Source organism: Notothenia rossii (assembly GCF_949606895.1).
Source record: "Notothenia rossii genome assembly, chromosome: 2".
NCBI classification, from domain to species: domain Eukaryota; kingdom Metazoa; phylum Chordata; class Actinopteri; order Perciformes; family Nototheniidae; genus Notothenia; species Notothenia rossii.
The window spans coordinates 73335400-73348230 of record NC_136904.1 but is presented as its reverse complement, the minus strand read 5'-3'; the positions used below and the strand labels follow the sequence as shown (position 1 = coordinate 73348230).

Below are 12831 nucleotides of genomic sequence, written 5' to 3'. Positions count from 1 at the left end.
GAGAAACAGTCTTTCTTTTTTAAGGAAGTATTTTTTTTTGTGGTTTTGGCTTATACTGAAAACAATGGACAATATCTAATTCTCCCACTCCACTGATCCTATTGATGGAGACTTCCGAGCAAACTGACAGGAAATTACCAGCTGCAGATGGAAGCAGTTACAAAAACTTGTGTGGATGATTTTGTTGTAGGGTGAATAGGTGAAGCGTTTCCCATCTTATTTTCCTTAATCATTCTGCTTCTTTGATTAAGAGCGTGCACCAATCGCTGGTGAGGGATGTAGAGAAAGAGAGAGAGAGAGAGTGAATGAGAGAGAAGGGGGGTGGTGGGAGGAGGGGCTGACTGGTTTGTCAGCACCGCGGACAGCTCCAGTCTCCTGCCTCTGGACTGCAGGGAAGCGACGATAATGCACAGCTGGATGAAGGAAAAAACATCAAATCAATCCATAGATTAACCTCCAGTTATCACTGCCATCGCACAGCATCTTGTTTTGTCCCCTCTTCCTCTCCTCGATGGACTCGTTTCCCGGCCTGACTGTGGAGTCCAACCGCATTTAACTGCATTGCCTCTGCGTCTCCAGTGTTTCCCCCCTCCTTCCCTCCCTGTTACTGGCAACCAAAGTGCTTTCTTTTTTTTGGGGAGGGGAGAAGTGGATCGACCTGCTCGAAGTTCCTCTGATAGCTTCTGCTCATGCTCGGCTCCCCGGTTTGTGTTAAGGAGTGGGGTTTCTCTCCAAGCCCGGGAGTGGATGTTACTTTAGGATGCAGAAAGAAGAGGAAGTTGAGTAGTTTCGGCTCCGTCGGAATATGAGATAAGCGACCTGCATCTGCAACATTGGCTCCAAAACCCCTCAGATCAGAGTGGCTCAGACGCGATCTTTGTGTGTGTGTGTGTTGACAACAGCCAGCAAACAAGATGAGGTGCCTCTATGACTTTCTAAATTGCACGTAAGAGAGAGAAACAACACAGAGTGGTTCTTTTTACTCTGCTACAGCTGCAGGAAGCGACGTTTTCTTTCTCCGGCTGCCCAGACGAGTTTTGCATCTGAGAGGAGACTCTGGGAAATCAAAGAAAGCCTAATTTCTCTCTACACCTAATATATAACAAATAGAAAATGAAGAAGTTCCGGAAGGTGTTGGACGGTTTGACCACCTCCTCTCCGGGAGGCACTATGGGATCCCCATCGTCCGGCAGCGCGGCCGGGACCCCCACCGCGGCGCCAACTCCTAAGGAAATCGACATCCAGGAGACCCTTGTGTCAGAAAACTTTCAGATGTGTAAGGTGGGTCGATCAAAAATATTTTATTTCATTTTAAGGCAGTAAACAACCAATAACGAATTTCTTTGTAAGACAATGTAACATATTGGATTCTGGTTTCCCCCAAATTCACCTACATGATGCGTGTATCAAATTGATGTTATGTATGGATTTATGAAAGGGACAGAAAAAAAAGTTCAGCTGCTGCGCTTCGTTTGGTAACGTGATGTTCTCTGTTGAAAGTTAGCCTCTGGTTTCGAAAAAAATTTCTCTCACAAAACAAAAGCTTCTGGTTCTCTCTTATCCTCAGTGGCTTTTTCTTTTTAGGGCCTTATAACAGCAAGGAATCGAGGTTATTCCATTAGTCACCCAGTGTTCATCAACATAAACCCCCGTGGGCACGTGTGCACGTTGGGTGAAGCTGGCATGTGCGTGCAGTGTTGACTTCTTCCCACTATACGGCTTCAGCACGCTGCATAGGCTGCAGTAGCCTACACACATGTGGTATAAACAACCCAAAGGAAGTCAAGGAATAGCAGGCTCCCGTTGCATCAGCAGGCAGGCACGAATGGTGTGGGAGCAATTACATAACTGGTGTCCCTTCCTTGCAAGCCAGCCGAGGGACCTGCAGTACTGTCCTAGCTGATGTGCTTTTCACCAAGAAGGAGGGAGAATGAGGGAGGGATGTGGACGGTTGGAGGAGGGAGGGGGGGGGGGGGGGGGGGGGGTTAAGGGGATGGAGGGGGTTGGAGGTATTTATAGCAGCCTCTGCCAGCCCTTTTTCTGGATGAATCTTTGGAGCTGACTGCAGCGAACATTGCTCAATAAAGAAAACGGGGTGGAAGTTTGGATACAACTGTGAATAATTCATTGAGAACCCAAGAGAAACAGGGTTGTTCATGGAGCTATATTATTATTGGCCAGACTTGCACTAGTGGAGGGAGGGAGGGGGGGAGGGAGGGAGGGAGGGGGAGTTCTATTTTTTTCTTGTCTGTATAGAGGAGCTAGAGGAGGAGGGGAGGAGGAGGAGTAGGAGGGAGGTTGATTCACAAGCTGAAAAGGATGCTGCAGAACATCCTCGACAGGCAGACAGGGAGGAGAAAGTGCCGGTAAAGAACAAAAATGAATGATTGCCAAGGCCCATGCAGGGGGCTGCTGCTCCTTCAGTGATTGGCCAATGCATGGCTGTTGTATAGAAGTTATAAAGAAGCCTAGTGTGTACAAAAAAGCCCTCCATTCCCACATCACATTTATTCGCTGGGTTTTTAATGTATTCTGTGCAGGTGCAGGTTTGAGTTTGTAGAATGTACAGTGGTTACAGTGAGATTATGTGTGTGATTTATACATTATATTGTCACATTTCTGCCACTATGACCATTACGTTCCTAAAGTCCTTTGTTTGGGCCTTAATCACCATGGCAACATCAAGCTTGACAAAATACTCCCCTCAGGTGTAGTGTCAAAACATGCTAAGACACACTATCTGAAAGTAATAGTTAATTAAAGTCGGTATTGTTGATGGATGTACAAAGTGTGCAAAAGCATTGTTGTTGTCGAAGTAGGGAAGTGCTTTCTCATGTCTTGCCGCGCAGAAGGTTGGATGTAGACATGCTCACACAGTGACCTGAAGAACCATGAAAAGTCTGGGGCTTTTAACTTTTTCCTCATTCATTCAGCAATTATATAAATGCATTCCATAAAAGCCAAAAACTAATTTGTACTCATTTAGGTTTGAGGGGGATATATGTAAATGTTGGGGTGTCGGATAAAAAGAGAAATAGTGTATATTTTCACCCTATTTTCCCATGTTTTGTGCCTGTGTGAAATGTGTCCAGTATTGAGTGAGATTTTTGTGTCCAACCAAGGCTCGCTTGGAGAAGTATTTTTTCTGAAATATTGTGTCGTATCAACATTGTTGAAATGATGTCATGAAATTGAAAATCCTTTAGAAAACACAGAGCTCCTCCTTCTGTACAAGCTGTGACAACCAATGCACTCCTGTCTCCAACTCTCATGGTTGATTCCTCCATTTAATCCGGCAACTAGTGACATGACGCATTTTCAAACCGACCAGGTCATATGAAATGTAAAGAAAAACATTTATTTCTCTTTAGGGTCTTTTAATGTTGTCGGAACCTGATTATACCAATCTGAGAAATCTGCATAAACAAGCATGGGTGCAGCCTTCTTGCTTGAAATTAAAAACCTTTTAAAGGTAATGAGCATAATCCCTTAATGTAAACACACGTGGCCCTAAAATTGGTCAGTAGTTGCCATAAACGTATACAGTAATAACATTTCTGGAAGGCAGCTGAGGGAAATACAAGGCACCACCCACATTTTCCATTTCCATTCATTGCCCCGGATATTTTTAGATCAGATACACACTTTTGTAACAGGGGGATAAATCTGTGAGCCAGTGCACTGTGTGTGTGGGAGGGTTTGGCATCTTGGCTAACTTCTCGAAGTCAGTCATGACTTCTGTCCTCGCTGTGCCATGTGGGAATATGCAACAACCTTTTTTAGTTTGGATCCTACAGCTTATTTTTGGTTTATGTAATGTAGTTTGGTGCGATCTCACTCAGACTGGAGGTGTAAAGGTGGGAAAGAGGAAGGACAGAGGCAGCTGTGAGTCTGATTGAATCTATAGGTTTGTTTCATTTGACAGCAGTATGTGTTCATTTGTGTTTGAGAGAAAGTGGTATAAACAGACAGAAAAAAAAAGTGTTAGAGTATCTGAGGGTTGAACTGAATTCCATTGTGTTGGTGGGTTGAATTAATTGAAATGAATGATACAATAAGGAGGTAACAATAAGACTGATGAATCACTCTACAGCAAAAGGAAAAAAGACAAGAAACAGGCTTGTCTCATGTCAGTAGTGTGTTGGTGTGATAGTGTAATGGAGCCAAAGGCAAGTACAGAAGGAAGGCAGAAGGCTGAGTCATGGTTAAGGCCAAGCAAGTTTTATGGATTTAATGGATTTAATTCTCTGAAAGCGCTGACAGCTTTCAGGCTTTTGGACTAAATAAAACACTCTTCGCGCTGCAACGCTCCAATACGAATAATTTGTTGAAAATAACAGAGAAACATTTTTGTCCAACCCGAAAACCGAAATGTTCTCTACATAAAATCCTTCATAAATACATCACCCTCGAATGCAAAACACGCATATTCTAAGCTGTACTCTAGAAAAGAAACAGCACTTTGCCTCTGGCTAAAACTGCAGTACAGCAACCCAACAACGAGGAGCCAAAAAATGGGCAAAATACTTCTCTCAATATTAGTTTAGCAAAGCTGCAGAGTTGACACAAGCTTGTGAACTTTGGCGAGAGTGTGGGCTGCAGTGTCTGAATATGAATCCTGCTGTCCGGAAAGGGCACAGCGTGTACTCACATACAGTGTCTGGAGACCACAGAGAACGGACAAACTGTTAGCACCAGGTATGAAAGGGAAAACACTCTGACAGTGAGGCAGGTCAGAGGGAATAACCTGACCAGAGGGAATAACCTGACTTATTTAAGCTGTGAGGAAGGGCACGAAAGAGCAGCTCAGAAAAAAAGTTGTATCTGAAAGCTTTTCATGCCTTTGACTGGGATGGCTAATTCAGCCTTCAGCCATATTGTGTTCCTACTGGTTGACCAAACAGTAGGAAGCTTTGAATATGATCTCTGGTGCCACATGATGACAGAATCAGGATTCGGCATAAACAGCTTAAATCATGGATCTGTTCTGTCTCCTTTGAGAGTTACAAGCTGCTGCTGATGGTGGTGTAATAACATTCGTACGTGCTTTATTGCAAAGAAGCCTCATTCGAGTGCTATGCATACAGAAATATGGCTGCTAAACAGGTGTATCCCTTGATGGCCAGCCTCAAGTGGATTTTCCAGCACTCATCATGTCAGCCTGCTTAAGGATCGGGACAGTTACTTTGCATAGTTGTCCTTTGAAATGTTCTAGATTAGCAGAGCCCTTTTGAAAAGAGTTAGTACACAAAGCTTGAAGCATGAATGCTAAACACTCTGCAGGAACTGACGACCAGTCAGCAACTAGATTAATGTCTCAAATAATTAAAGGTTTACTGAAGGCGAAATCAGGTAGAGACTAAACAAAACCAAGATTTAAGTATACAAGTTGGCTGAATTTCAATCTTTAAATCCATACCTCGGTTTGAAGTCATTTTTCTGTCCGTCCTGGGAAAGGGATCCCTCCTCTGTTGCTCTCCCTGAGGTTTCTCCCATTTTCCCCTTTAAACTCTCGGGTTTTCTCTGGAAGTTTTTCCTTGTACGATGTGAGGGTCAAAGGACAGAGGGTGTCGTATTGTCATACTGATATTCTGTACACACTGTGAAGACCACTGAGACAAATGTAACATTTGTGATATTGGGCTATATAAATATACATTGATTGATTGATTGATTGATTATTCAGGTGTATGTTATTTCTTTTCACTTCAAGGTTCTGTGGTTAGGAAAAATGTAACTATAGAAAAACAAGAGAGATACATTAAAGAATGTATTTAGAGAGCTACTGATACTGCCCTCAAAAAGTAATTCACAGTCTTCAAGCGTATTGTTCAATGCTGTTACAAAGGTAGTTTTTGCCTGCCTCTCAGTGACCATTATTTAAAATGCAACAAAGATTGGTGCCCTAAAACTTTGCCTAAAAACTGTCACAAAAAGCAGCTTTGAATTTTTTTTACAGAATAAAAAACATCACCTCTACGACAGAGTTTTAACAAATTATTTTTGATTATAAGCATCACAGAAGTCGTAGGACAATTTCAGTGAGTTGTAAAAATGCTGTTTACATCTTATGTATCTGAATAAATAACCTCTTCACATTTGGAAAACCACCAGCCAGATGTTTAACACTAATCACCGGCGCTAGTGACTGTCATTTGCATTCTGGGAAGTCTCTACCTCAGCTGACTTCATTTAAAATTAATTCGCCCTTCTTCTTTTACCCTATCACTTCTCTAAAGCGGAGTACCCACCATAGAATTGTAATCAATGAAAAGTACTGGTTTCTATATTCCTATTCAAGTCCTGCCTGTCGCTGTGAAGAACATGGTTCTAAACCCTGATAATTGGAAAATTCTCAATATACTCTTAATCGCGGATGAATATAAGCGGATGTGAAAAATGTGATTTGTGAGTGTTTCCTTTGTCAGAAAGATGAGCTCATACTTGAATGCACATCTGCTTTGTGAGTTATATTGAAGTAGAAGTAGTTTCGTCAATGCCTTCAACAGTCAGGTGTGTGACGTATGAATGGACCTTTATAGAATCAGAGATTAATAAACTTGTTAAAACTTCAGCAAATCAACTGTTTCATCAGATTAGAAATAATTATCATTATTTGCAGAACCACAAGAGGTATTTTTGTCGAAAACTGGGAGGAATAAAACCTACTGTTTTACTTGCTGGTCGTTTCAGGTCTCTCCAGTTGGACCTTAATGCTTGAACTGAGCAAACAAAGTTTTAAGTATTTGTCTTTTTTATTTATATTTTTTTGTTCCGGAGTTATAAACTGCATTACTGAGATTGTATGATACATGGGATTGTAAAGATGGCACTCTCTTAAAAAGCGACCCCACAAGCTTTCATGGGTGCATCGAGTCAGTAGGTTGACTAACAGCTAGTCTCACATTACCATGTGTGGGATCAATTAGGGAGGAGTTTGAGTCTGCTTGTGGCTTAAAATAAGAGACGTGTGTGTGTGTGTTTGTGTGGGTGTGTGTTTGGTATGCAGTATCCATCCCCTAAAAATCACTTAGATATATTTGTTCTTTAACGCTTGAAGAATCCACTGCCTTTCTTATAATTATCTCAAAATTAAATAATAATATTCACCTAATTATTATTATATGAAATAACTTACATTAGCATGTTCAAATAACATAAAACACAAGCAGAATATTAGTTAGGCTGTTTGGCATGAGCAAAAAATGACAAAAACATTATAAAAGTATTCATAAGACAAGAACCTACTGAGACAGAGGGTGTTTCTCAATGTCGAGGAAGGATCCTTCAGAGCCATTTCAAGGATGCTACTGTACGTCATCGAATCCCGCCGAAGGACTGTTCCAATGTCCAGGATCCTTGGAATTCTACCGAGGGCAGGGGGTGTTTCTCAATGTTGAGGGCGCTTCCTTGGTAGGACATGTCCTTCCGAGTCAGAATCAATCAGTCAAGAATCCGTCCTAGCATCGGAGAATGAAGAATGGAAAAGGCTAGCAGGTGTGCGGGTGTGCGTCATATGCAAGGCCCCGCCTTAAATTGAGTGCGATTTGTTTGAAGACTCATAACTGATTTGCGAAGATCGAAGATGTACGTGAGTAACTGTATTTTGTAAAATGATCACGTTATAACACGTTCGCCTTCTGTTTGCGGCCTTGAAAAAGTCCTGGAGGATAAGCAGCCATAAGAAAAAATCCCCATCACCAATCAATAATAAAGTGTGTATTCATATACCATACTTGATGTCTGCAAACCTTTCTTACAACACATTGGTGCACGTGTAGCATAAACCCCAAATATCAACAAAAGAGGCAAAGTCAAAACAAGGTTAATTTTAATTATTTATTTAGGTGCAAAAACTTTAAGGTCTCATTCAAACCTAATAGTCCGCTTCTCTTGTGCGCACCAGACGACAGTTTATTACATTGTTTCATTTTTCAGAAGGTTCGGTGTGCGTTCACACGGGCAAAACTCAAACGGACTATAAACTTTAAACACAAGTCATGTGCACATTTACTACGCCACTGAACATACTTACATTTAAATGTTTACTGTGTAGTGCCGAGAGATAGGGAGTCGGAGGCGGTGCAATGAAGGTACAAAAGGGTACTTTATTTAAGAGCAGCTAAGGTCATGTTGTCCGGTTGCAGTCCGGGAAGAAGAGAGAGAAGACAGCAGGGCACACAATATATATAGTCAACACGTAACATGTCCGTGTGGCAACAATACCCCCAACTGTAGTTCCATGTATGAATGATGTAACCCAGTGTATTAATAGGTGGTCACCACACAAGCCCCCCCAGAATTGAAACATGGCAAAAATCCTCGCGTCCGGGAGGAAGCACCACGGCTCCGAGGAGGGTGGGGTCGCAGGTGAGGGCCGGGCCATGGAATGGGCCACGACAGGGGGCCGCAGGAGAGGGTAGGGGCCCTAACGAGGGCGAGGGCATCCCCACCGGGGGTGGGCCGGAACGGGCCGTCGTAAGGGGGCCGCAGTAGGTGTCGTGGCGAATGAAGAACACATCCACCAGACATAGAAAGCTGGGTCGCTTTGCTGCGACGTGGGGATGGGCATGAACATCCCGGTGGTCCCCAGCAGGAAAGAGTGCTGCCCGGCCGCCAGTGGGACGCACAGCGGCGGCGAGCACGAAGTCCTCGGCAAGCGTCGAGGTATCACCGGAAGGCAGGAGCAGTCTCCCCGGGAGGAAGGAGCGCAACCCAGCAGCCGGCAGACGCGCAGCGGCGGCGGGCACGAAGTCCTCAGCAAGCTTTGAGGTATCTCAGGGAGGCAGGAGCAGTCTCCCCGGGAGGAAGGAGAGCAACCGGCCGCAGGCAAACGCACAGCGGCGGCGGGAATGAAATCCTTGGCAAGCCTTGTGGCATTCCTGGGAGGCAGGAGCAGTCTCCCCGGGAGGAAGGAGCCGTGGACAGAGGAGAAGCCAGACAGGGTCCCGGAGCGCACCACCCATGGGCCGATGGAAGCATGGGCGACGTCCAAAACTGTCGAGGCGAGACGGGGTCCAGGAGTGCGCCACCCAGGCGCCGATGAAAACGTGAGTGGCGTCTGGAACCCCCGTCGAGGTGGTGAAAAAGTGAGAGTGTCCACACGAGGTCAACCGGCGGGTCGAACCCCCTCTCCGGCACCGGAATTTTTTTTTCAGTCAGATGTTAACCGACGAATGTCAACAGCGGTGAGCAGCTAACCGTTAGCCGCTAGCTGGCAGCCAACGGTAGCTGCTAGCCGTCATTAGCCAACGTGGTTAGCCGCTAGTCGTCATCAGCTAGCACAGCCGGGACGTGCTGCCGCACGCCTCGAAGAAATAACCCAACGAGGTAGCAATCGGTTTCATCCCTACCCAGCAGGTCGTGCATCGTCTCCCTGTTGGTTGGAAGGCCGATGCGGGAAAGGCAAGCAACGTCCCCAGCCGTTCTGCGGGGCGCACACAGAGCCTCAGTCCACGTGCCGGCGGCAGCCACGGACGACTCCAAAAAAATCCCCGGCATTTCTAAAAAAAAACTTGCGTTTCTTTTGCCGTGCTCGGGTCCGTCCCAGAAATTTCCCGAGACGTTGTCAGGGTCACCAGTGTATTGCCGAGAGATAGGGAGTCGGAGGCAGTACAATGAAGGTGCAAAAGGGTACTTTATTTACATTGGAACAGTCCTTCGGCGGGATTCGATGACGTAGGATCCTTGAAATCCTTGACATTGAGAAACACCCTGAGGATCCTTCAGAGCCACTATTTCAAGGATGCTACGTCCAGGCAGTACACATTTAAATGTAAGTATGTTCAGTGGCGTAGTAAATGTTTGAATGAGACCTTAGAGCGTTTTGCACCTAAATAAATGATTAAAATGAACCTTGTTTTGACTTTGCCTCTTTTGTTGATATTTGTGGTTTATTCTACAATGTGCACCAATATGTGTGAAGAAGGTTTGCAGACATCAAGTATGATATATGAATGGAAAGGATGTACAGAAACACTTTTTTGGAAAACTATGAGAATGAAGAAAGGTGATTGAAGATGATAAATTAATGTAAATGTGTGTATAAATGTAAATATGTAAGTAGGAATAACTTGCAGAAATGATTTAAAGGATAATCATTAATCAGCAGTAAGTAGGGAATTATAAGTGTTTGCTTACTCCTGCTCCCTTTCGGACAGATGATTTAATATTATTATCATTATGAATATTTTTATTGAATATATAAATTTGATTATGAATATTGATAAATACTGTATTCTAACAATATGGTATTCTGTTTTTCACTTTTTTTTTTTTTTTTTTCTCTTTTCGAAATTAAAAAAGGTTAAAAAATGAAATACACATTTTATTATTGATTGGTGATGGTGATTTTATGATTTTATTATGACTGCTTATCCTCCAGCACTTTTTCAGGGCTGCAAACAGAAGGAGAACGTTTGATGTTAGTTTAGTGGTTCTCCCCTGGAGAGATGATCATTTTACAAAATACAGTTACTCAAGTACATCTTCGATCTTCGCAAATCAGTTATGAGTCTTCAAACAAACTCGCTCAATTTAAGGCGGGGCCTTGCATATGACGCACACCTGCACACCTACTAGCCTGTTCCATTGTTCTTTCTCCAATGCTAGGAAGGATTCTTGCCTAGCCTCTGAAGGACCTGACTTGGAAGGACATGTCCTACCAAGGAAGCGTCCTCGACATTGAGAAACACCCAGAATCTATGATGTGACAATGGTGTGGAAACACAAGCCTTTTTATAATTTTCTACTTTGTTTGTGACAGTGTGTGTTGGCAAAAGGAACAGCTGCACATTTTTGTGTGGGATTTCAAACTGCTTTGTCCATTCTGTATGCATGTGGCAGCAGACCACCCGCCTCACCTCATTCTGTGCAAATATAATGGATTGAGCTTTTACAGCCATTTACTTCACCCCATTGTCCATCACTTCACTCTCATTAGGTCTGCTAATCCATTAATCAACCACAGCAGTAATTCCTCTTTTGTGTGATGTGTGGCTCCTAATGAGAACTATTGAAATGTATTTTTTTATTTCTAAAGGGAACCAGTCAAGTTACAATGTATTATGAAGGAGAACCTAGGTAACATTTGAGGCCCCAACCTTTACTAAAAAGGTTCACTTACATTGCATTTTTATAAAATCCCCATAGAATTCTGTGGCTGCATCAATGTTCTGGGCAGAAGGAAGATTGTGGAAGTCAATCATTGCACTGTTCACCTATTCACCATCACTAGGCCACCAGGGTGGGTGGAGGGGGTCAGGACATAGGGTTGGCAGGACCCCCGGCAGAAGAGTAGTCGGCGGGACCCCCAACGGGACAGGACATGGGATTGGCAGGACCCCCGGCAGGAGAGCAGTCGGAGGGACCCCCAACGGGACAGGAAGTAGGATTGGCAGGACCCCCGGCAGGAGAGTAGTCGGCGGAACCACCAACGGAACTGGACATAGGGTTGGCAGGACCCCCGGTAGGAGAGTAGTCGGCGGGACCCCCAACGGGACAGGACATGGAGTTGGCAGGACCCCCGGCAGGAGATTAGTCGGCGGGACCCCCAACGGGACAGGACCTAGGGCTGGCAGGACCCCCGGCAGGAGAGTAGTCGGCGGGACCCCCAACGGGACAGGACACAGGATTGGCAGGACCCCCGGCAGGACCTCCAACGGCAAGGGACATAGGGTTGGCAGGACCCCCGGCAGAAGAATAGTCGGCGGGGCCTCCGACAGCACAGAACACAGGGTTGGCAGGACCCCCGGCAGAGGAGCAGTCGACTAGAGTTGGGACTTGAGAAGGGACTAGAGAAGTGACTAAAGGAGGGACTGGAGAAGGGATTAGAGATGGGACTAGAGAAGGGACTAGGGAAGTGACTAGAGGAGGGACTTGAGAAAGGAATTGAGAAAGGAATTGAGTAGGGACTAGAGAAGGGACTAGAGAAGGGACTTGAGATGGGACTAGAGCTGGTACTTGAGAAGTGACTAGAGAAGTGACTAGAGGTGGGACTGGAGAAGGGACTAGGGAAGTGACCTGAGGAGGGACTAGGGGAAGGGACTAGAGAAGGGACTAGAGGAGGGACTTGGGAAAGGACTAGAGGAGGGACTAGAGAGGGAACTCGAGAAGAGACTAGAGAGGGGACCAGAGAAGGGACTAGAGAAGGGACTTGAGTTAGGACTCGAGAAGAGACTAGAGAAGGGACCAGAGATGGGACTAGAGATGGGACTATGGCAGCTGGGGCCAGAGCTGGGTCTGGAACCATGGCCGCTGGGGCCAGAGCTGGGTCTGGAACCATGGCCGCTGGGGCCGGAACTGGGGCCGGGACCATGGCTGCTGGGGCAAGAACTGGGTCTGGAACCATGGCTGCTGGGCCAGAACTGGGTCTGGAACCATGGCTGCGGGGGCCGGAACCATGGCTGCTGGGGCCGGAACCAGGGCCGGAACCATGGTCGCTGGGGCCAGAACTAGGTCTGGGACCATGGCTGCTGGGGCCGGAACTGGTTTTGGAACCATGGCTGCTGGGGCCAGAACTGGGGCCGGAACCATGGCTCTTGGTGCTCGGACTGCTAGCTTAGGAGGCTTCGTGGACTTCCAAAAGCCAGACGAGTTCCAGAGAACGGCTCCTGGACAGCAGCAGGAACTGGGGCAGAAGCAAGGGTTGACTCCAAACGGACCACACCGATGCGTGTGGTGTCATAAAGGGAATTGGGAGGCAGAGAGCTAGCATGCCTGAGTCTAGCAGGCAGGGGATAACACACCGAGAGGAACTCCAAAATCCAGCCAGGTAAGAATCTCACCAAGCCTGGTTTCTCCATAGTTATCTGGCACACCTCCCGCTGCTGA

General features: G+C 45.6%; 1 protein-coding gene across 1 annotated transcript in view; it reads left to right on the top strand.

Annotated features, from left to right (window-relative positions):
- Positions 1-325: 325 nt before the first annotated feature.
- stxbp5l (syntaxin binding protein 5L) overlaps positions 326-12831 on the top strand; it is a 162906-nt gene continuing 150400 nt past the window's right edge. Inside the window, 1 exon segment of the mRNA XM_079666372.1 lies at positions 326-1281. Coding sequence (XP_079522498.1) covers positions 1114-1281 — 168 coding nt within the window. The 5' untranslated portion in view covers positions 326-1113.